At 46.6% G+C, this 23,701-nt stretch overlaps 8 protein-coding genes across 8 annotated transcripts; 4 read left to right on the top strand and 4 right to left on the bottom strand.

Annotated features, from left to right (window-relative positions):
- Positions 1-835: 835 nt before the first annotated feature.
- On the top strand, positions 836-6,223 carry N7483_000479 (extracellular serine-threonine rich protein; the record flags this gene model as incomplete). The annotated part of the gene is made up of 1 exon (XM_057083917.1): positions 836-6,223. One exon carries the CDS (start codon positions 836-838, stop codon positions 6,221-6,223), a length of 5,388 nt encoding a protein of 1,795 aa, XP_056950066.1.
- Positions 6,224-10,089: 3,866 nt separating this feature from the next.
- On the bottom strand, positions 10,090-10,557 carry N7483_000478 (RidA family protein; the record flags this gene model as incomplete). The annotated part of the gene is made up of 1 exon (XM_057083916.1): positions 10,090-10,557. The coding sequence occupies one exon, from the start codon at positions 10,555-10,557 to the stop codon at positions 10,090-10,092; it is 468 nt and encodes a 155-aa protein (XP_056950065.1).
- Positions 10,558-10,785: 228 nt separating this feature from the next.
- On the bottom strand, positions 10,786-12,390 carry N7483_000477 (aldehyde dehydrogenase; the record flags this gene model as incomplete). The annotated part of the gene is given in 4 exon segments (XM_057083915.1): positions 10,786-11,654; positions 11,709-11,932; positions 11,982-12,184; positions 12,196-12,390. The coding sequence occupies 4 exon segments, from the start codon at positions 12,388-12,390 to the stop codon at positions 10,786-10,788; spliced, it is 1,491 nt and encodes a 496-aa protein (XP_056950064.1).
- A 786-nt stretch (positions 12,391-13,176) lies between these two features.
- Positions 13,177-13,992, top strand: N7483_000476 (protein kinase family protein; the record flags this gene model as incomplete). The annotated part of the gene is made up of 3 exons (XM_057083914.1): positions 13,177-13,412; positions 13,474-13,849; positions 13,897-13,992. Coding segments are annotated over 3 exons (708 nt in total), but the record flags the coding sequence as incomplete, so codon positions are not given.
- Positions 13,993-14,121: 129 nt separating this feature from the next.
- N7483_000475 (amidohydrolase family protein) lies at positions 14,122-15,382 on the bottom strand (the record flags this gene model as incomplete). Its single annotated transcript, XM_057083913.1, has 2 exons — positions 14,122-14,581; positions 14,643-15,382. 2 exons carry the CDS (start codon positions 15,380-15,382, stop codon positions 14,122-14,124), a joined length of 1,200 nt encoding a protein of 399 aa, XP_056950062.1.
- Positions 15,383-15,802: 420 nt separating this feature from the next.
- N7483_000474 (3-hydroxyanthranilate 3,4-dioxygenase) lies at positions 15,803-16,539 on the top strand (the record flags this gene model as incomplete). Its single annotated transcript, XM_057083912.1, has 4 exons — positions 15,803-15,959; positions 16,026-16,039; positions 16,106-16,211; positions 16,277-16,539. The coding sequence occupies 4 exons, from the start codon at positions 15,803-15,805 to the stop codon at positions 16,537-16,539; spliced, it is 540 nt and encodes a 179-aa protein (XP_056950061.1).
- A 100-nt stretch (positions 16,540-16,639) lies between these two features.
- Positions 16,640-18,976, bottom strand: N7483_000473 (Zn(II)2Cys6 transcription factor; the record flags this gene model as incomplete). Its single annotated transcript, XM_057083911.1, has 2 exons — positions 16,640-18,734; positions 18,825-18,976. The coding sequence occupies 2 exons, from the start codon at positions 18,974-18,976 to the stop codon at positions 16,640-16,642; spliced, it is 2,247 nt and encodes a 748-aa protein (XP_056950060.1).
- Positions 18,977-21,123: 2,147 nt separating this feature from the next.
- On the top strand, positions 21,124-23,392 carry N7483_000472 (protein kinase domain-containing protein; the record flags this gene model as incomplete). The annotated part of the gene is given in 2 exon segments (XM_057083910.1): positions 21,124-22,237; positions 22,248-23,392. The coding sequence occupies 2 exon segments, from the start codon at positions 21,124-21,126 to the stop codon at positions 23,390-23,392; spliced, it is 2,259 nt and encodes a 752-aa protein (XP_056950059.1).
- Positions 23,393-23,701: the final 309 nt, after the last annotated feature.

Here is a 23,701-nt window from a genome sequence, read left to right as displayed (position 1 = left end):
CTGAGATCCTATTTTTAGGGAGGTCTTGGCACCTTCCCCAGACCTTTCAAGGTTTTAATTGGTTAAATACTGTAATCGCCGACGGGTGTCACTTAACAGAACTCCACTATACATCATGCATTACAAGATGAGCATATCACTTACTTCATTAGTGTTTACTTAACCGCCCTGGACCCTGGTCTTTATGTGTTCCTGCACTAGTCCCCGCTTTCTATCCTCTGAATGGATACCGTCATCTCTGTTATAGAGATCCTTGTTTCATCAGGTACAACAGACTAAACCTCATTGGAGGATCCAATGCCAAGGGGGGTTCGGTGTCTTACAAATGAGGAAAAGAAAAGAACAGGGAGCTTGAGTGAATTCTAGATCGTGAATGGGTGGCGGTTTCACTGAGAACAATGGAATGGGGCGCGTATATTAAACAGATCCATGTCCCATCAAACAAAAGGTAGTCGGAGAGTCGTGGTAGAGCAATCGTTCACTTTGTGTATAGGACTGGTTCCTTGACTCATTCTTTTTCATTCTTTTCAAGTTCTGCCTAAATTTCACGCCTTCACTAATTTCGTCTGATATCGACTGTTTACTTTTGATACCTTTGTTTGGTGTTTTCTTTCAACCACCCACCCTCCTACATCTTCCCTCTTGCCTACTCTCGATCGTAAACATTCGTTTCAAGGATCTTGATTCTGCTCTTGCTTCTTCAAAACACTCAGAACATTCGTTCAACCTTTTCAATATCTGTTCTTTTTCAATCTCAACCAACGATATCCTACATATCCAACCGGTCTGATCAACTACACCTTCGTTCCCGTGTCACGCGATGACACTCTTCAAGATGAAGGGCCCAATTCCTTTCGTCATTGCGTGTCTATTGATTGGCGTCTTTTTCGTTACTTTTGGTACAACTGCTAGCGTCCCATCTGCGGGTGCACTTGGCAAGCGTGACTATTCGGATCCTTCTGGTGGTATCGGATCGAATGGCGGGGTTGCCTCTGCATCTGTCAATGTTGGAGGTACTGCTCAGATAACCAGTGCTGCTGCGGATATGAACAATGGAAATGGAGGATCTTCGTCGAGCGCGGCTGCTGATGCTGCTAATTCCGAGTCTGCCAATGCAATTGGCTCGTCGCCTACTTCTTCTACTGCTGTTGGTGGTGTTGAGGTCATTCCTTATGATTCTTCTGGCACTCCCGCTGCTGAATCTCAGTCAAGCTCTAGCAACCCTGTTATTGTGGAGCAATCAAGCACTTCGTCCAGCTCCCCGGCCTATTCGAACCAGGCGAGCCCTGCTGATTCTGCGACAACTAGTGCTGCCATCAATTCGCAGGCAGTTCCCGATCACTCAAGCTCTGCTATCAATGCCGAGACCTCTCCAGCAGGCCATGGCTCTGCTAGTTCTGCTGAACTCACTGTACCTGGTAGCTCATCGAGCTCTGCTCACATCCCCGCAGAAACTGGAACCGCAAGCTCGCAAGGATCGTATGTGCCCTCTGTTGCTGGTGGTTCATCAGCTGCAGGTACCACATCTGCCGCTGTTCATGGTCGCTTGACAACTTCGACTATCTACAGTACCAGCGAGATTACGGTTACTAGCTGTGCCGCAAGCATCACAGATTGCCCAGCGGATTCTACACTTGTAGTCACTTCTACTATTGCAGTTTCAACCACAATCTGTCCTGTTACGGAGACTGAGGCTGAGACTACCCCGGCAGCTGCGACAACTCCTGCTGAATCTACTCATGCTACCAGCTCGGCGGAAGTTTCCCCTGTTCACTCATCCAGCTCCTTGTCTCCAGTGGTTTCGCCTGCCAGTTCTCATTCATCCTCGACATCCTCTCTCCCCGCTGGTGTTGGGGCTACTTCTGCTGGAATTTCTTCCGCATCAGTCACCGCATCACCATCAATGAGCAAGTGGACTACGTCAACTGTTTACTCGACTAGGGAGATCACAATTACTAGCTGTGCCGCTACGATTACTGATTGCCCTGCTGATTCTACTACCGTGGTCACATCTACTATTGCCGTCTCTACAACTATTTGTCCAGTGACGGAGACAGAGACAGAAACTTCCTCATCAACTAAGGTAGTCTCTGCAAGCCCTGGCCCTAGTGGTGTTTCTCCCGAGGCCAGTACTGCGGTCCCTCAGGGCTCTGCCTCTGCTACGGAGTCCCCCAGCAGTTCTCATGCAAGCCATGCTGTGTCTCCGGTTTTGTCCCCTACTGGCTCTCCTGTCTCGTCGAGCTCTACTTCTAATGTGACCTCGGCTGTAGTGAGTCCCTCAGTTAGCAAATGGACCACATCGACTGTCTACACAACAAGCGAGATCACTATCACTAGCTGCGCTGCTACTGTCACGGATTGTCCTGCTGATTCCACCACTGTTGTCACTTCTACTATTGCAATCTCGACTACAATCTGCCCGGTAACAGCGACTGAGACTGAGACTGCCACTAAGAGCACTTCGGCATCTGTGGGGCCTAATGGAGTCTCTCCGGCTTCATCCCCTTCAGAATCAGTCTCGACTGCAGTTCCTACTCACTCAACCTCTTCTGGTGTTGCAACCTCGCCAGCTGTGACCGCAACTCCGACTGAGTGGACTACATCTACTGTGTACATCACTAGCGAGATCACCATCACTAGCTGTGCCGCTACAGTGACTGATTGTCCTGCTGACTCCACTACTGTGGTCACCTCTACTATCCCTGTCTCGACCACAGTACGCCCTGTCACCCGGACGGAGACAGAGACCGCGACTTCAACCCCCGTTGCACCCCACAGTGTATCTCCGGAATCTTCATCTGCTGTATCGCCGTCACCAGTGGAAAGCCCAACTGGCTCATCCAGTCACTCTGAGTCTAGTCACTCTGGAACTCCCATTGGGGCTACCTCACCTGCAGTGACCGTATCGCCCACAAAGTGGACTACCTCGACTGTGTACAGCACTAGTGAAATCACGGTGACTAGTTGTGCTTCTACTATCACTGACTGCCCTGCGGACTCTACTACTGTGATTAAATCTACGATCCCCGTATCAACCACAGTTATCCCGGTCACGGAGACGGAGACTGCAACTGCGACCTCAACTCCTGTTGCCCCTCATGGTGTATCTCCAGAATCTTCATCCGCTGTCGCATCATCGCCAGTGGTAAGCCCAATTGGTTCATCTAGCCACTCAGAGTCTAGTCACTCTGAAACTCCAGTTGGTGGTACCTCGCCTGCTGTGACTGCTTCGCCGACGAAGTGGACCACGTCTACTGTCTACAGCACCAGCGAGATTACTATCACAAGCTGTGCTGCTACGATTACAGATTGTCCTGCCGATTCCACAACCGTGATTACCTCCACAGTCGCTGTTTCGACTACTATTCGCCCAGTTACTGAGACTGAGACAGGTGGTCAGTCCACAGCTACTAGTACGCCTACTCCAGATGTATCGGCTGTTGGTTCAACTGCCGCTGGATCCACCGTCACCCACACTGTCTCTTCGAGCACTCATTCTGGAACTCCTGTTTCTCCCGAGTCGATTGTCACAGTGGTTACTTACGAAACTACGACTTGGTGTCCTGTTACGGCCACCGAGACTTCTGGTGGTTCCACTTACACTACTGTGAGTAGCAGTCTGTCAACTATGACGGTTACGGCAACTTCCACCGTCCCTGTGACTTCTACTGCTCATGCCACAACCCCTGTTGGCGTCGGTGCTGCTTCTACTTCCATCACTCCCGAATCTACGGTCACTGTAGTCACTTACGAAACTACGACTTGGTGTCCCGTTACTGCAACTGAGACTTCCGGCGGCTCAACATACACAACTGTGAGCAGCAGTCTCTCAACTATGACCGTGACAGCGACTTCGACAGTTCCTGTGACATCGACAGCCAAGATCACCGAAACTGAAACAAGTACTGTTGGGGTTGGTGCTCACTCTACCTCTGTGTCTCCCTCTGTGTCTCCAGTAGTCTCGCCTGTCGGTTCAAGTGTCACGGAGTCCACTACCACTGAGACTATTTCCTCGAGTGCCCATTCAGGTGCACCTGTTTCCCCAGAGTCAACTGTTACTGTTGTAACCTATGAGACTACAACCTGGTGCCCCGTCACGGCGACCGAGACATCAGGTAGTTCGACATACACCACTGTGAGCAGCAGTCTTTCGACCATGACAGTCACAGCAACATCGACAATCCCTGTGACCTCCACTGCTCATGCTTCAAGCCCTGTAGGCGTTGGTACTCATTCTACCTCGGTGACCCCTGAGTCAACAGTTATCGCTGAGACTTCTACTGCTCATACCACTGAAACTAGCCCTGCTGGAGTCAGTGCTCATTCCAGCTCGGTGATTCCTGGGTCTACAGTTACTGTAGTGACTTACGAAACCACAACATGGTGCCCAGTTACAGCTACGGAGACATCTGGAGGCTCAACCTACACCACCGTAAGCAGCAGTCTCTCGACTATGACAGTTACAGAGACCTCAACAATCCCGGTGACCTCTACAACTCAGGTCGCAGTCACAACCCCTGTCGGTGTTGGCGCTGCCTCCTCCTCCATCATTCCTGAGTCGACGGTTATTCCTGAGACCTCGATTGCTCGTGTCACCGAAACCAGCCCCATTGCAGTCCCATCCACATCAGTGGGACCTGGATCTACTGTGACTGTAGTGACTTACGAGACCACAACATGGTGCCCTGTTACAGCCACTGAGACTTCTGGCGGTTCTACGATCACCAAAGTGACCAGTACTCCTTCGGCAATTACAGTTACAGAGACATCGACAATTCCTGTAGCTAGCACTCATCAGGTTACTGAAACAACTCCTGTCGGCGTGAGTCCTGAATCCACTTCGGTCACACCTGAGGAATCTACCACGACTGTCATCACTCACACTACTGTCTCCACCCACCCTGTGACCAACACGATCACATCAGGTGGAGTCACGAGTGTCCAGACTACTACAACTGAAACCACACTCACTTTGACTAAGACATCGGTAATTTGTGCCAAGTGCAGTGCTGGGTCTACCACAGTGCCTGGCATTCCTGAGGCCACAGTTCCAGCTGGAACTACTTTAACCGAGACGTCTACTGCGGAGACTACCAACACTGCAGTGTCTGTGATTCCAGTCATTGTCACTCCCGGTGTGACCGCAACCTCTCCGGAGTCAACAGTGACAGTAGTTACCTACACGACAACAACCTGGTGTCCGGTCACAGCCACTGAGACCTCGGGCGGCTCTACGATCACTAAGGTCACAAGCAGTTTGTCGACGATGACAGTTACTTCGACTTCAACCATTTGTACCGAGTGCTTAGCTGGCGCAACAACAGAAGCTTCAGGGTCAGCTGAGACTATCACTGCTGAAACTACAGTGACCGAGACTCATCCTGCGGGAGCCAGTGCAGGTGCAAGCACGATCATTCCCGAAGAGTCTGCCACAACTATTGTCTACTACACTACAGTTACCAATTACCCAGTAACCAGTACAATCAGTTCCGGTGGCTCTGTCAGTACCTTCACTACAAACACAGTCTCTACTGTTACCCTCACCTCGATTTCAACCGTGTGCACAAAGTGCAGCGCTGCAGCTAGCGCAACGACGACCGCCGTAGCCTGGCCACCTTATCCCACAACTGTTCTTCAGTGTATCAACAAATGGCTGAGTACCGAGACCAACTGTACCTCCAACACAGACACAAGTTGCTACTGTCCCAACTCGAAGTTCACTGAGAAGGTCCAGCACTGTATCAAAGCAAACGACACATCGAAGACCGCTATCCAAGATGACCTGTCCTACTTCGCCGGTCTCTGCGCAAACTGGATCCCAGAGAATCCAGGAATTGTGACCAACATTCCTTCCAGCATCACTCTGATTGCAACAGTCTCTCCCACTGCACCCGCAGGTGTGAGTGCCGGGCGCACCACTGCAGCCCCATCATCTCCTATCCCTTGCACCACAGTGACGTACTCTACCTACACCGTCACCTTGCCACAAGTTAGCTTCGTGACTTCAACTGTTTGGGGCAACATGCCAACCCGAACCATGAACCCAGGTGGTATTCGAACCCCTGCGTCATCCATGTTCCGATCCAAGAGTACTCCTAGTGGCAGTGCAGCAGCTTCTCCAAGCTACACTCCTTACTACAATTCGGCATCGAGTGTGTCAAACTCAGCTTCCTCAAGCATTTTCCTTGGCTTAATTGCCTATCTCTTTGCTATGTTTTTCTAGAAATGTCTTTCCGCGGGCGGTTTGCACAGAAGCGAAACGGGTTCATGTTTTTTTTTTCTCGCGGATTTCATTTCTTTTTCAGATACACAAGTGTGATCGCTTTTTTTTTTCTTTTTTACAAAATTTACGTTCTTGCAGCATGGAGTATGTATGGGGCTGCTTCGGATCTTTTCAGATTTTCTACAATGACTTCACGGGGTCCTTCAATGTACTTTAATACCATTTTCGATCACACAATAGTTAGTTAATGAAGGTCAATAAACCTCGTGCATATGTGCTTACCTGTAAGTCGATTTTATTCAGAAGAGTAACACTGTATAATACCTATGAGTGCCCGGTTAATTTTATCTGCAGGTGATTATTCACCGACTCTTGACGTATGTGAGTACCTACAGGTGTACCTAGAGGGATACCTAAAAATGCCCGGTGGGCTATTCGCTATAGAGTAGGATACACTGGCAGATAACTGCCAGTGGCGTTAAAAATGTTTGCGTTATGATTTCTACCGCCTTTATTCTGGCGCATTTTCTTTCTGCCAGGACATCCAGTAAATTCAATAACCTGAATACCAGCCATAATTTATAGAACTTATGAGTCTTTAAATCAAATATCAAATCAAAGAGCAATTAGATATATCCAACATTGATATAATTGCACGCGTCGCTATCATTTTGTCTATCCCTATACTTTTGAACTAGCCTAATCTAGAAGGCGGGGATAAAGGCGGTAAAAATCATAATGCAACCATTTTTGTATAATAGAACCAGATCGGCAATCTGGCAAGATCGTATGTCTTCGCCGCTTCACCTTCCTCTCCTTCTTTTCCATGTACATCTGCCTTCCTCCATCTCGTTGCGGGTCCCGCACAACACCCCATTTCACAGGTGATAAAGCTGCTCGCTCTATTCAGGATCATCGAAGAGCCCGAAAAGGGGCCGAGAATAGGCAAATTTGCATTTTTTGCACGCTCGGCACTTCGCGTTGAGAACTTGCTGTTAATATCCCATCTTGATTAGCCCCGTGTTCTTGAAATTTTTTTCCCCCCCCCTCCCGGCCCGGAGTTAAATAAACCACTTACCGCAATACAATTACATTCCAAACAATACTCTGCGTCAGGCTATTCATATCCAATCTGGATTAGCCTCTATCCTTAAGCCTCGTCTTTTAGAGCTTATCGGCCACTTACTCCCTGGCGTTTCTCTTGGGTCAGCTGGGTATCAGGCTCTTCGACAGGTAGTGCAACCACCATGGCCGTAAACATGACCGGAAAAAGAATGGTAAAAATCTTCATATTTTGTCTGGTTTTCAAGACGCAGGCAAGTAGTTGACAAGAGAACAGATCAATAATAGATAAATGAATTTGGAGGAAGTACGTCCTCTTTATATCTAGAAACCTGCCACAGAGTGGACTCTTTCAAGGTGTTTTCGGAATTCAAACTATCGACGATCATTGCTTGGTGGCGCAGCTGAAACGGACAAAACTTTTCATAACGAAATGCCGATCACTCCTTATAGCGTTGCTTATAGATGCTCTGAATCGGAGACTAATACTGTATATGTGGACCCTGCTTAAATACCATTTATCATGGTTTTGCGTTAGGTTGCGCCATAAGTATGAGGAATAGCTAGGTGAGTCAGTGATCGACATAAAGATCGACATCATGATGGTGATCAACATAGTAATCGATTTAGGTGGGGCATGTTTTCCAATAAATGCTGTGGGGTATAGCCATGATAGCAAGTGATATAACAGCATTAATCACTAGAGCATACGGAGTAAGAGCGAAATCAGCGGTCTATACCGTAGCTTCGGATAGAAGGAAAAGTAAGAGATGCCGAGAATGAGAGGGTTATAAACTAAAAGAAGTTCCTTCTATTATACTATAAGAAGACGAAAGAACTTAATTAAACCCTATTATTTTGAAACACTATCACTGAACTAAACCGATCTAATATAATAGAATACTCTTACACTTACTCGAGTATTACCGATAAGGATTCCAAGGTTCACTATATGATTTACCTCAGATAAACTATCACCCTACCCTAATGGTCTAATAGGTTGACTCTTACTTGACTTCTGACTACTGCCGAGGTCAAGTGCTAATGTCTTAGAATCTGTAGTGAAGAGCTAAAAAGAAATCCAATATATTGATGCAAAGGACTTCAGCCAGAGCTATATAGTAGTGCCAGTAGTATACTGGTGTCCACGGGTAGATACGGTAAGTGATATAACTTGTAAACTTCTTCCGAGGTTCAAATGTCGAACCTCCACTGGCAGATGTCACATTTGAAAGTTAAAGCAAAACATTCATAGATACATACTAGTACCTCCGACTTGGAGTCAGGACTTCCAAGTTTACTCCATTCAATTGTTTCCAGGTTTAACCTGCTCTTAACCCCGATTCTCCGTCCTCTCCTGGTATAGGGTACGTCCTTGTGAAGCTGATCTCATAGTAGTTAGTGGCATTTTGAAATTGAGATATCCTTTGAGATATCCTTTGTGAATAATTGCAACTACATTGGTAGCAGGAACCCCCAAATTGTTGTCTGACTGACTGCACGAAGCGAATAAGTTCAAGAGCACTTGTATGAGGGCAGAGCATGATTCTTTCTTGACCCTGATATGGTGAGAATTTATCCAACTCGATCCCATAGATGAGGTGAAAAGTAATGGAGCCGTTCTGATTAAGAGAAAGAGAGATGTTCAGCGAACAAAACAATTTCCCGCATGGACTAACAAACTCGCATTGGTGCCAATCAGGAATGCTCCTCTTGATATCATCACTGTCAAAGCCTGCTTGGGAGAGCTCATGACCTAACCGTATTAACTTCTTTGATGACAATATTAGACATGGAGCAAGTATAATAATGCTGGGCCATTTGCAGCGAAGGTTTCGGACATGATCGAGATCCCATTCCCTAAATTCATTCCTTGGATGTAATTTCAGACATGAATTGCAATAGGTCCAACAGGGGAAGTGGGCCTAGACCAGAGTCCTCTCGGAGATTGTAGCCTGCTCAGGAATTGGCTGCGAGCCTCAATATTGATTTCGCCGTTAGGGTAGCGGGGATATCGAAACATTGGCTCATCGAAAATGTAGTTAAATTTTTGATACAAACTTTGGCAGCTAAGTGCAAAGCAGCCTTGCGAAATTTGTGGAAGACATTCAAAAATGTCTAGTAAAATCTCATTTGGAAGATCTATGATCTTTTTTCTTTGCGGACGATGCCCCAAGAACATCACGAGCATTCCCAGGATCCAAGACAGCTGAGCCATTAAGCCCTGTATCAAAGACATGGTTCTGGGCAGGTAAAATTCAGTGAGAAGTTGCGTCTAGATGAGAGAGTTGGAAAGGTATTGTAGAGGGATAATTAAGAGGGATGTTTAAAAACGACTTCTCTACACTTATTATCAATGAGTAGCTCCGTAGACTACTCTAGCAGGGGTAGTATAGTACCATGAATCCATTAGTAGATCTGTATTAGGTAGGAAAAGGAAAGAGAAGAAATGGAAAGGACTGAGCTTGAACCGTGGACCTGTAGCATCCGAAAGTGTGAGACTATTCCTTCCTGAGAAAAAGACAGCCTTAGCCGCGGCCTAGTTAGGCTTCTGGGATTCATCGCCACTTTCATAAATTTCATTGGACTTTTGATCTTTTAGGTTCTCTTATCTTATTCATCGGGTGCACGAGATCTAGAGGTCCTAAGCATTGTCGACAGGCATCGTTATTCCCATGTGGCAGATTGATTATGATTGGAGAATGAAAGTATCCGTTCTGTGGCCATTATTTCTTGTCAGCGCTGGAATAGATGCAATAAAACTCTATGAGTCCATTCTTCGGTCTCTATTTTCATTTTTGATATCAGATAAAATAGGCCGTGCACTTGATCTCCACGATAATCTCCTCCCGTGGCAATGCCCGCACTTCCACAGTCGTTCTGGCCGGGGCAGTAGTCCGATCAGGCCATCTTTTGTTCCATTCCTCGTTCATCCCAGTATAATCTCTTTTCATGTCTGTCAGGAATATAGTCGCATCCACCACATCGCGGATAGTCGCGTAGCCATGCGAGGCGTGCAGGATAATTGCGTCGATATTTGATAGCACGGCTGCGGTTTGCTGTCGGATGTCGAGTGCTAGTGAGGAATTGCCTTCGGCATCCTCGGTACGAGTGGCTCCGACGAATGTTCCGTCACCACGACGAGATGAGGTTCCGGAGACGTAGATATAGAATCCTTTGCCATCGGGCGAGGTGACGGTACGCGCATGAGGATAATTTGCAAGGCCTTGGGCATGCGCTGAGTCTCGAAAGTAAGGTGTGCTTCGCGACATGCTGATAGATAGAGAGAGTGGAGTAGGACTTGATTTTGATGAATGGATAAACGAGATACCAATAGAAAAAGTGAAAGAGTTGATGTGATTTCCTCGTACGGAGTAGATTTACTTTACTCAGCACCCAGTCAGGGGTCCACGATCCACGGGTCTCGGATAGATCCGAAGGGGTTCCAGTGTCTACGTCATGACAAAAACAATCAATACGCGTTCACAGGCTCTAAACTTTTAACGGACATGAATCGTACGCAAATTGGTAAAAACATCACGGCTATGAGCGCCTCCTTCCCGACCAGTTCCAGATGCCTTCATACCTCCAAATGCCGTACCCAGCTCTCGGACTAACCAGCAATTGACCCACACCAATCCGGCATCGATCCGTTCCGCGACGCGGCGCATCCGCGATACGTCTTTCGTGAGGAGAATGCTCGCAAGACCATTCGGATTATCATTCGCCAGTTCAATCGCTTCTTCTTCGGTGCCAAATACGGAGATGGTAACAACCGGTCCGAAAATCTCCTCGCGCTGGATGATGCTCTGGTCATCCACATTACTTAACACTGTTGGCGTGATCCAATATCCATTCCCGGAAGTCTTCGTGGGAACTTCACTTAAGAGAAAAGTCACATTCTCCGTCTGCGCTTGTAAGAGATATGTGCGGATTTTGTCATAGTGCACCTTGGAGACAACCGGGCCAACTGTGTCGCCGCATCGATAATGCTTCTGCACATATTCCACAAACTCCGAGCAGAATCTTTCGTAGATATCTGCATGGACGTAGATTCGTGATCCACATAGGCATATCTGTCCGTTATTTTCGAATGCTGCGGTTGCCGCAAGTGGTACGGCTTCAGCAAAATCCACGTCGTCAAATATCAGAGTTGGATTCTTTCCTCCTAGCTCTAGAGATAGATGCTTGCCGATATCTTCTACAGTGTCTTGGCGGATACGAATGCCTGTCTTCGTCCCACCAGTAAATGAGACACCGCGCACCCGAGGGGACTTCACCAGCGCAGATCCGGTTCCTGGGCCATCACCGAAGATGATGTTCATCACTCCCGGTGGAAGCTTTGCTTGTCGGAATACCTCACCAAGCACTATTGGTGGTTAGTAGCTTTCTATTGTTGGTTGAAATGGACTCTAGAACGTACAATAGGAAGTAATGCTAGTCACTTCGCTAGGCTTTGCGACACCTGTACAGCCAAAGGCGATACAGGGAGCAATCTTCCATGTGAGGAGGTACAGGGGCATGTTCCATGGTGAGATAAGTGCGAAGACCCCGACGGGCGACCGATGCTCGTAAGTTAAAGTAGAAGGTTGACCATCAACAAAGCGGACTGAGCCTTCCTCGTGGAGGATGTAGGTAGCGAAATATCTATCGTCATTAGTTTCCTGCTTCAAGCATGGTCGTGGATGGCGCTTACCGGAAATTCGAGATAGCACGATCCACTTCCACCCTGGCCCGAAGGAGTGTTTTCCCTTGATCAAGACTTTCCCACACGGCAAATGTATCTCTCTTCTCTTGTATGATTGACGCGATCCGAAGTAGCACATCTGATCTCTCCTGTCGTGAAGATTTTGACCATAATGGGAATACCCTTGAAGCGGCCTCGACTGCGCGATTCACCTCGGATAGACCACTCTGAGGTGTCTTGGCCAGTATCTCGCCGGTCCGGGGTTGTGGGAGTCAAGCCACTTTTCCGGGGGATGCTGCTCTGAGAACTGACCGTCGATGAAGTTGTGAAGGTACAATTCATTGCCAGGCAGATTACCCAGGTAGCCACTGGCACATTCGAACGGGTCAAGCTTCCATAGCTTTGAGATTAAAGACATGATTAATGTTGGCGCCCATCAAAAATCAATATGCTGAGTCGCCTTGATGATAGAGGGGACGAGAGAGAGATGAAGAGAGGATGGGAAGAAGAAGAGAAAGAGAGGGCGCCAGCTAGGTGAGAGAAGAGGCATTCCAAGTTCGTGCCTACGGAGATCAGACGACTACAGTGATCCAATCTTTCACACTTCAGAGCATTAAAAAATTCCCAATGTGTTCTTATCTCTTTCAGATTCGAGCGTTAAGACCCAGTCCGGATAGTGGTCCGATAGGTTGCAGTTTGCGGGGTAGAATGAAGTCTTCACACAATGTGTGTATTTGAGGTTCAGATTCTAAATCATATATTTCTCGAATTCAAAAAGGGATATCGCGGTGTTGCTGATTTATTGTACACTAAATTATATGCCATATCTCAATGTTGGGGTTAAATGTGGTTCAATTTTGAGACGAGCGTCCGCCCAGCTACATCCATGCCAGCGAATATTACCACAACATTCTTATTCCTTTTTTTCTCTCTTATCAATCTCCCGGGCTGTCAAATGTGTTTAAATCCATTCTGCTAAGGACAAAATTTTGAAGGCTCAAAATACAGTGTGGGCTCAATCACTATGCAGGGGGACGGCCACCGCGTCTGACACGTATTAACGTCTGGTCTGTCGCCCCTTTTCAAATACACAAATGCCATCTCACACAAGTCAAAAGACCAACTTGACCTTTGGAACTTGAATGCTGGATGTTTTGGAGTGCAGTGACGAGCACCAGATGGATCTACCCTATGAGAAAGCAGATCTGATTCCCGAGGTCTCTACAAACCTCCTTTAACGGAAAATCTGGGCCGAGGCTCTACCTCATTGATCGCAAGAATAAGACCAGGTGTTGTCCTAGGGTATTTAAAATACCCTAGGTTTATATGGTGGCATACCGAAGCAACAAGCAGTCACTCTCTTGTGCAGAATGTCAAGCGAAGTTTTGAAGTTGAAGAGAAGCTTTTGGATTTATTAGGCACGCACCCAAGAATAATACGGTAGGTGAGCTTTTAATTTCCTTATGCGATGAACGAGCTAAACTAATATGTATTTTTATAGCTATCTCGGTGTCTCGCATGAGCCCCGTGGGCTTCTGTTCGAAGAGGCTACTGGTGGTAATTTGCAGGCTTACATTGACCAGCATCATCCTAATATCGATCTCAATCTTCGATTGAAGTGGTGTTCCCAGGCAGCCGAAGCTGTCCATTATCTTCATCAAAAAGGCGTTATTCATTCTGATCTCCGACCAGAGAATTTCCTATTATACTTTGACTCCTATGACACGCTCGATCTTTTGTTATGTGATTTTGGAGAGTCAACGAGTGGTGATATCGATGGTGGGCATCTTCCCGACCCCGGATTTTTTAATCCCTCCAGAGGGTGGGCTTCGACAGAGGCTGTAGATATCTTCAGTCTAGGCTCAATCTTCTATACGGTAATGACAGGCCATTGGCCCTATAAGCCTCTTGGGTCTTTTTTAAGTCTGCGGTGGAGAAATCCGACTATGATGTGATGGTAGATGATCTTTTCTCCTGTGGAAAGTATCATCCTGTCAACGATCTATTTGTGGCTGCATAATACAAGGATGCTGGAAAGAACAGTATAGCGATGTTGGTGCGCTTATTCAAGATTTGGCTTGTCTTTTAACAGAGATAGAATAGCAATTACCAGTGGACTTCCATTCCGCTAAATATTCATATTGAGGTCTCAATCCATTTTGAACATTTTCTGCAGTCCTAGAAATTCAATCGCATTCCCAGAAAGCATTCTTGCTCTCGCATCTTGTGAAAAAAGCTCCCTCACTTGCTTATCATCTGCTAACATTTTACCTGGCACTGGCATCTCTCCTAATGGGAAAGGATAATCACTGCCCATGATAATCCGATCGGATCCAATTTTCTTGCAAATAAATTGCAGTAGATCCGGATCATGCACCAGGCTATCAATCCAAATGTTATTTTGATGTGACTGTAGGTAGCTCTCTGGAGATAATCCATGAGAACTATGGGCCACCAGGTCGGGTCGACAATTATAGCCATGTTGAATTCGTCCAAGAAGTGGGAGGTATGCTCCACCGGCATGAGCAAAGCAAAATCGCAATTTGGGATGTCGCACCAAGATTCCAGAAGAAAGGATCGCGTGGATCGCAAGGGCTGTCTCGCTTGGCCTGAAGATACAGTGAGTTTCAGACGAGTTAATCTAAGACCGATCAAGGAGATACCACAAACATTCCAATCAACCACGCAGACCAGTACTTCCCCCAGCGACTCTTGTTCTCTCTTTCGTATTCATATCCCAGAGGATGGACAAATATAGGAACGACCAAGTCCTCACACACTGACCAGAATGGGTCAAAGACCGCATCGTCCAAAGATCGGCCATTGATCTCTGTACCAATCTCAACTCCCTTTACCCCAAGAACTGTTTTCGCGCGTCTCAATTCATCGATCGCAGCAGGAATGTCCTGCAAGGGCACCGTTGACAACCCTACAAATCGACTAGGTTGGCCACGACAAACGCTTGCAATATGATCGTTCAAATAACGCGCCAAAGCCACGGCGGCCTCAATTGGCTTATCATATGAGAAGAGAATCGGGACTGTATTGATAACTTGAACGTCCACCCCCGTTTCATCCATCTCTGCCATGCGTACCTCAGGATCAAAACAGTTCGGGTCAACAGTTCGGAAGAATGTATCACCAAGAAACATGTCAACTTTCTGGGAGGATGAACGGTTGACGTGACCATTTTTGGACTCGGATGTTGACGAATGCGTTCTGAGTGTCATCCAGTCTTCGCCATTCTCTTCGGGGTTTCCATGGGACTTGGAGAAATCCGGTAGAGAGGGAGGCATGATATGCGTGTGCATGTCGATTCGAAAGGGGCCATTTGGGTCGACATTCTCTCCGTTTGCTCTTCTTTTCATATCAACTGTAGAGCTGTCGCAGCAGTTATAATTGATTGCCATCTTGAAGTTGGTCAATACTGTCAGGAATCTGAAGAAATGCTTGTAAGGAACCTATCGAAATGAAGCGAACTCATACTCCTATCATGATTATTATAAGATACCTACAATGACCACTCGGCTCTCTCCATTCCTCTTGGTTTCAATGCTGGACCCCATAACCATGGAATTCCAATCAATAATCGTCCTAGATACAGTCGATGTGGGTCATCAAGTAATCGGATCGACCCGGGAATGAATCGGATAGCGATGCGGGTCGGATAGTCTCCATATACTGTATGTAATGCATGAGAGTAGGTATTGTACAATGGCCTCGATCAGTCAACGCAAACTGGTTATCCTAAAATTCATTTAACCTTGTGCTATTTGTCTCATTTCTACTAGACACTCACTCAAGATAACCGGATCAAACCTCCTACAACCATGGAGATCTCTATTCCTAGTCCCTTTTCTCTAGCCACGTGGATTTCAATGAACGCCGAGAAGCTCAAACCACCAGTGAATTATTCTTGTCTTTATTCAGGAAAGGACTTCATATTGATGGCTGTTGGTGCGCCAAACACGAGAAATGATTATCATAGTAAGTTCAGTTCGGAGCAGACCAATGGATTGAAATGCAATGCACTAAGCTTGAAACTCTGAACAGTTAACGAGACAGAGGTACTACTCCGAGTCATCAGAAAAGAGCATTGTCAATGATATAGGACAACTCTAACCTCACTCTAGGAATGGTTCTTTCAGATAAAAGGGAATATGCTGCTAAAGGTTGTTGAGAACAAGACCAATTTCAGAGACATCATAATCAAAGAGGGGGAGATGTTTCTTTTACCAGGTAGGTATGCTCTATTCTCAGATTCTGGAAAATCTGTAATACTAACTTTTTATCCAATTTTCTAGCGAGCACTCTTCACTCTCCAAGGAGGTCCAAAGATACAATTGGCCTTGTTATGGAACACACGCGCCCTCCCAAGTCCATTGATCGTATACGATGGTATTGCGAGAATAAAGATGCTCATAAAGGTGCACCAGTGATTATTCGGGAAGAGACATTATATTGTGAGGATATCGAGAGACAGCTAAAAGGCATCATTGGAGACTGGATGGGAAATGAAAATGGCCGGGAATGTAGTGTATGTGGTCAGATTGCACCGGCGCATTGAGGTTAAATTCTAGTGAAGACCACTATCGGTTTAAATGATTTATTTCAGACATGGGACTCTCCGCCAAGAAATAATTGATTCAAAATGTTCTTAATGAATATCAGTCACTGGGATAAGACATGAATTGTTCGATAGAATTCAACAGTGTTGAATCACCTAAGGGATCCGCGGTGAGATGATCACCTAGTAGGGATAGAGGAATGTCGGAAAACTCGACATTCATTGATAAAGAGTGATTCTCGTGATAATCTTGATGCCCCCCAAGATCTGGCAGCATTTCCAAGATAGCTGTCGGATCACATGGAAAGAAGGACTCTGGAGTCAATCTTTGACGCTTTGGATTGGGCTGCATATCATCATATTCCAGGCCAGGTGTTGAATGGCATATTCGTCGCTTAGGTGGCGAATTGTTTGGACCTTCATCGCGAACGTTTGAATCTAGATTCAGGTGTCTAGATGCCTCTTTATTGCGAGCTTGGTCAATCTGCAAAGTCGGCGATACTTCATGTACATCGAGTCTTGCGTGCGAAGTTTGCCCATACCGATCAAAGGTTTGGTAGAACAAAGCATGCTTGTTCAGTTCACTTTGCGTGGCATGCATATCCGCCGCGGTAAGAGTCTGATACTTCTTGATCTCAGGCCACTGGATCTTAATATCTCGCAGCATATTGAAGCCATTTTCAACCTCAGACCACGCTTTATTTGTAAAGCGTGGATTTTGAGCAAGACGCATACAGTGTAGAAGAACTCTGGTGCTTGCATATATTGCTCGACTCTGCTGGATGACAAAGTGACTAGCAGGAACGGTGGCGATGACTTGAGGAGTAACTTTGATGCAGTTCGAGGCGGCCTCAACACATCGGAGAAATATTTCTGGCTCTGTGATATTGTGGCGTTCGATAAATGCTCTGTATAGGAGAACAATGCCGATATAATATGATGAGATGGCGATGGTTTGTAGTGCAAGAGGTCCTATCTGGCGATTGGGTTCCTCTATCTTTGGTAAGACTTGAGTTCTGTAGTATTTCTCCAGCTCTGCGTCATGTTGTTGCACGTGTGACTTGAGTGAGTCTCTCAGCTTTGCGCTTTTGGAAGGCTCTGATTTTCGAATCCGTCGCACGGATCTGTATATTCGACCCATGGTGACGTGGAAGTCTGCGACAACAGAGAACCAAGGATCCGTTCTTGAGTCTGTTGATGGTATTTTATTTTCCTCGGAAAAGGACTCGACGTCGCTGTCTGCATCGTCTATGGCAAGAGGTTTGAGTAACGCCGTCGAGAGAGAACGATCAAGAATGTATAGGCACCACCAGAGCTTCTTGTGCTCGTTCCGAGTATCTTCTGCTGCTGAATCCTCGAACTGATCAAGATCTAGGCCTTGATACAGCCGTATTGCATGACCGACAGTAACCCATGCATCATTAACGCGGCCATTTTCTGTGAGGTATATGCTGAGAAGGCCCTGTGAAACGATAGGATTTGTGGGAAATATGGCATTTCTGTCGCGTGGCCGTCTGGGATCAAGTCTGGTTGCTTGCGAGTGAAGCAAGTCTGCCAAGTCTACTGATTTGTAAATTTGCAGACCTGGCCGCTCAAAGACAGCGTGAGTTTTGGGAAGCATCGAGGCAGCCACTGCGAGCAAGGCGTATAATAAACAGGGGAAATCATCATCATTTCCCTCATAGCTATTATCTCCCCGCCGTGCAGCAAGCCAGTGGTCATATTGAGACCTAAAATTTTGACTGTGAATGATAGGGCAAATTGGGTAGATAGAGCGATAGAACAAATCAATCAAGACTTCTAATATGGGCTCCTCTAACTGCGTTACATCAACTTTGGTGGGCTCTGATATTGCTCGCGCATTCCTTTGGGCGTTGGAATCGTCGAATTCGTTCTCCATTACAAAGTTTGAGTTATCATCAGCTCCATGAGACACGTATGCTGGCAGGTTTTCTGGTACCTGGGCGGCTGCATCGATTGAGGGAGCACATAGTAGAAAGTCAGTAGATGGGTCAGATGCACCGGGCGTCGGCTGGGCGTCATCTTGAATATCTTCTTCACTGAAGCCAGGATTTGCCGTTGGAGAGTCTGCAGAGCTTTGTACTGATTCTTCAACTCTGAGATCCCGGTCAGAATGATGTTTCTTCATCTCAGTTTCCATCTGAGAGATGCGATTTTCTAATTTCTTGACATATCTAATCAAAATGAGCAATTAACTTCATAAGCAAGGAGGATTATTCAATGATCAACCAGGTGTAGGGGTGTCAAGATTCAGGTATACTTACTGTGGGTCCATTAGCCTCATATTGCTATACGCCTCAAACACACACTCGCCATTGTTGCGTGTACAACTCTGACATGGATGTTGCCCGTCGCATTTGACTTTCTTGCGACGACACGCTTGGCAAGCGCGCCACACTCTTTGACGTTCATACATCGTGTCACCTTGGAATCATGCAGGGGTCTAATTGAGGAGATGTGAGAGTCCAGTGTCGGTAATCCGAACCCCGCTCTTTGGCGGAATTGTTCCAACTTCCGACTATTGTGGGGTAGCGATACCCGGTATTTCACCTGGGCAATCACCAGGACCTGAGCTTACTTATAACCTGGTCGTGAGTGAGAATGGGAATGAAAATGATGATTGTCCCATGGAGAATTCATCGATAACATATCTACTCTGTCCACGGATGAGCTATTGGTCCACACCGCGCACGGCTGACAGTGGCATCCGTGACTCCGTGACTCCGTGAGTACCATATCCCATACAACCAGGAATTCGAACTTGAAATCTGAGAACAAAATGATTATATAGAGTTGAAAAAATGAGTGTCTCTCGATTACAAAGGATATACCGAGTCTTGACTTGATCGTATCACGAGCGGGCACTCGAGTGCCCGGGTGCTCAAGTGGGCCCTAGGACTCGTCCTCACTTCTACTACGTAGTATGCACTTTGCCCGACAAGAGTACGGAGTGGTGCGCCTGATATTCACCACTCATTATCTCCTGCTTTCCAGCTTTGCTAGATCAAGTGACACTGGAAAATAAATTTTCATGAGCTCGGAGGTCAGATTTGACATTAGCTAATTCCATGATCAAGATCCCTATCTCAGCCCCTATCGGTCGCAGGAGCCAACGCCACTTCTTCAAGTTCAAGTATCCCTGACCATTCAAGCTGAAACTGCAGAAGGATGGTTCAGGGAATCTATACATATGCAGACCAGCGAATAGTTGGTCTTAGCACGCCGTTTATCAATCCAATGAGCATGCAATACCGAGTTGACGGCAAGGACCGTTGCTGTCATCCTATCAGGAGAGATGACCAACGCCACTGAATAAAAAGAAAAGAGTTCTCAAAGTCCAGCTTTGGAGACTCAATCCCTATCCAAGTTACTATAATTTCCCAAGGGTATGGGTATTATCAATGATCATTGCCTCTAACTCATGGTTTACTTTGGCTAGCAACTAGCGGCTTGCAAACTTTGAAAGCAATGTATTTGACACGCCTTGATAGAGAGATCCAATTCTGAAATATGCAACATGTGATATGAGTCTATTGCAGAGTGTCCAGGATCAGACGCCTGCAATAAGCCACAACAATGCGGGAATTTCTCCGATCAACTGTGAAAGTCATGATCCATGAAGAGTGGGAAGATCCATTGTAAATCACGGAGCAATTTGTATAGCAATGCATTGCATCTCTACTGAATTAATGTACGTCATTCACGCCGTTAGTATCGGTTCAATAATCCCTTTTCATAACTATGATCCCCATAAAAAGAAATGGTTATCACAGCGCGGACCGCGGGCACCTGGGCATTGAAGGGCGCACAGCCCTACTATTACGGAGTACCCAAAGTAGTAGCTCCTCCACTTTTCACCACTCAAGATCAACGGAATGCATGAATGATCCCATTCTCCAGCAGCCTAAAAAATCAAATGGCAGAAGGAAACAATAAATAGTTTGATCAATTATCGAATCTCCTTACAAGAGGAAGATACCATTGTAGAGTATGTACTATTAAGGAGCAGATCTCCGCTTATCTCGGCAGAACATGAAATAACCACTGATAAGCATACGGCCCGAGATTGGTTCTAAGACAATGCATTATATCTGCTTATGGTCTTTGATAGTCTATTCGGTCTATTCTGGTCTATTATAATCATTATAATCCTAGTCAAACTCGATCGATCATTTCTTGGCTGATGCATTTCGCCGCATGCCGACTGAGCTGCCATGCGTTGGCCCATTCTCCGGACTATTGACCCTCTTCTTTTCTTCCCCTTGCGGAGAACAAGATAAGCCTCTCATTAACCAGTCAACGTTCAGAAATTCATCCTTGAACAAAGTTAACCGTTATGACAAGGGCGATGCGATTTTCACCTGGGCATTATGTGGGTTTCCGATATTATGGACCCAAGCTCTATGCTCCGTTGATATCCATGGAGATGCGCCATTTTTATATCTAAGGTAGTATCTCCAGGCTATCTCCTTGTGACTCCGACGAGTCCCACTGGAATTATCTCAACTTTTTGAAATGCTTCTTCTTCTTTGATACTAGTCATGCCACTGACAGAACCTCATCATGGCACTTGCACACAATCACCATGATCTCACCTCACTGTGGTGGCCCGAGGAGAGAATCAAAGCCACTCTCAATACCAAGTATATCGTCAATCAACTCCAACCAAATAATGTGCCTCGGTTGTTTGACCTCCCGAAATGGGGTGAGGGATTGACCAGCGAAACTTATATGGAATACATCTTAGTTAAAGCTGGTCGATTATTCCTCATCCTCAATGAGATCGGAATTCCCGATCGCATCTTCGCGCTAGTTGACGAGTCATGCGATGACGATGATCTACCTGTCGCCGAGCAAAACGTTGATCAATTACGCTTATCGCCCAACGGCGATGACCCAGCCCTCGATTCCAAATTCTTCCACACTCAATGGCGTTACTCTGTTCGTGGAATTGGAGAAGGCGAACATGTTACATATACTGGCAATGAGGGTGTACCCGTACAGGTACTGCGTACTGGTATCGCTCATGATCTTCAAGATCGCGATGATACAGTGGATAAAGTGGTCCTCGCTGGCTCGGTATGTCGAGTGCTCATGCGAACACAAGTCCAAGTCGGCGGCGCACCATACTTCTTCTCATCAGAGGAAGTCCTCGCTGAGATCAAGGCATTGCGCAAACTCGCACATCCACATGTCATGTCCATCTACGCCTCATACTTCGTCGACGATAGCGTCTGCGTCCTCTTCACAGGCGCAGAAGCAGATCGCACTCTGAACAGCTTCCTCACAGACGAACCACCAGCATTCAAGCGTCTCCCCAAAGAACAGCGCAGGCAAACCCTCATCACCTGGCCGCATTGCCTGATCTCCGCACTCTCCTGGCTACATAGCCACGGCCATTTCCACGGCTCCATCCGACCCTCCAATATCCTCATCGACGCCGATCTAAACATCTTCCTCGGCCAATTCCACGTCCTAGACTCCCTCCTCACTCCACCCCGCGTCAACGATCTCGAATCTTACCAATACTCCGCACCAGAGCGTTGGGTCCGTACCGCTGCACCGGTCCAACCCATCGTATCTCAATCCCGCACTCTCCTCCCATCCGGCGGTCGCACAGCACGAAGAAAGAAACCACCTCGTCTAACTCTCTCCCCTCTAGACGAGAGTCCCCCCAGTATCACCAGATAATCCACGCCCAGACTCCGCGGCTTCAAAGGGAACAGTAATCCGCATCGGACGAACAGGGTCACCATCGCGATTCAGTTTCGCATTCTCAACATCCTCATCCTCATCCTCCTCCGCAGCTTCATCAGCAAATGCAACCGAGCTAGCCTCACCTTCAATTTCATCCGGAAGTACAGGAACCCGATACTCGCGCTCGAGTCTATGGAAAAGACCCAAAGCCCTTATCCCAACACCTTCAATAACATCCTCGAAATCCTCTTCTTCCTCTGGTGCATCTATTCGCTCAAATCCCTTAACACCACACTCTGTTTCCTCAAATCCAACACTATTGACGAATTGGCAATCCACACAAACAAATCCCGCATCTTCGGATTTATTCTCCCTGGCTGCTATCATCCTTGATATTATAACTCACCTCTGCAAACGCTCATTATCTTCGTTTGCTTCGCATCGCTCTGCGAGGAATAGATCAGCAGGTCGTGGTGGTGGGATGGCAGATGCATCGTTTCATCTTGCGAGAAATTCAGTGCAGGTTCAATCGTGGATCGCGTTACTAGAAGGTGATGCGTTAAAGCGTTGCCGAAGAGATCGAGGAAGTGATCAGGCTTTTTATGCGGTGCCACGCATGTTGATTGTTGTTCGAGCTATGTTAGCTGCGGAGCCGGAGAAAAGACCTAGTGCGAAAAGGGTTAGGAAGTGTTTTGGTGCGGCTATTAAGGAGATTCCGGTTGGGAAGAGTGGTGGAGAGCCTATTTTGGTTCATTGTGTTGATGAGAAGAAGGAGAAGGAGAAACCAGTTGTGCAGACGAATATTAAGATTCGGGTTCAGAGAGAGGAGAGTCAGAAGGAAGTTGATGTGCGAGGCAAATCAGGGAGAGTGAGGTTTGGTCGCTCGAGAGAAGTACTTCCTGCTCCTACTGATTCTTCTTCGGTTTCGGATTTTGATTTTGGGTTCTCCGATGGGGGAAGTGATAGTGAGACCCTTGGCGATGAGATGTATAGGAATGCACCCTCGTTGCTTGAGGAGGAGGATGAGGATGATGTTGAGTCTGTGGTACAGGTGGACCGTGTTTCACCGCAGCTATCTTTGCCAGAGTTGGATATTCATCTAACTGGCATTGAGGGTTTGAAGCTCCATCAGTAGATCTTACTGTGGACACGGGTATGTATGAACTTTTGTTTCTCGGTTGGTGTAATTAGGTCGGCGCATTGTATGAGTATAGTATTTGAGCCCTGGCTCAAGTTAATATTTAAAGTCTAGTAGTAGTGTCATCTACAATCTACGAATTTCGTTTGTTCATTTGTTCACGCTTGGATCTGAATAATCTGTATTCTCCACTGAACCTAATTCTATAATTTGATAAACCAATAATCATCCCACGTCGTGTATGAGCTCGAAAATGAAAGGACAACAATAATCACAAGAAGGAAAGGCTGGTGTGCAAAGTAGCCT

This window comes from Penicillium malachiteum (genome assembly GCF_028827825.1).
Source record: "Penicillium malachiteum strain IBT 17515 chromosome Unknown utg000001l:1.0-8184562.0:1.0-8186909.0, whole genome shotgun sequence".
Classification (NCBI taxonomy): domain Eukaryota; kingdom Fungi; phylum Ascomycota; class Eurotiomycetes; order Eurotiales; family Aspergillaceae; genus Penicillium; species Penicillium malachiteum.
Note: the sequence above shows the minus strand (reverse complement) of the source record. Positions and strands in the feature narration are given on the sequence as shown.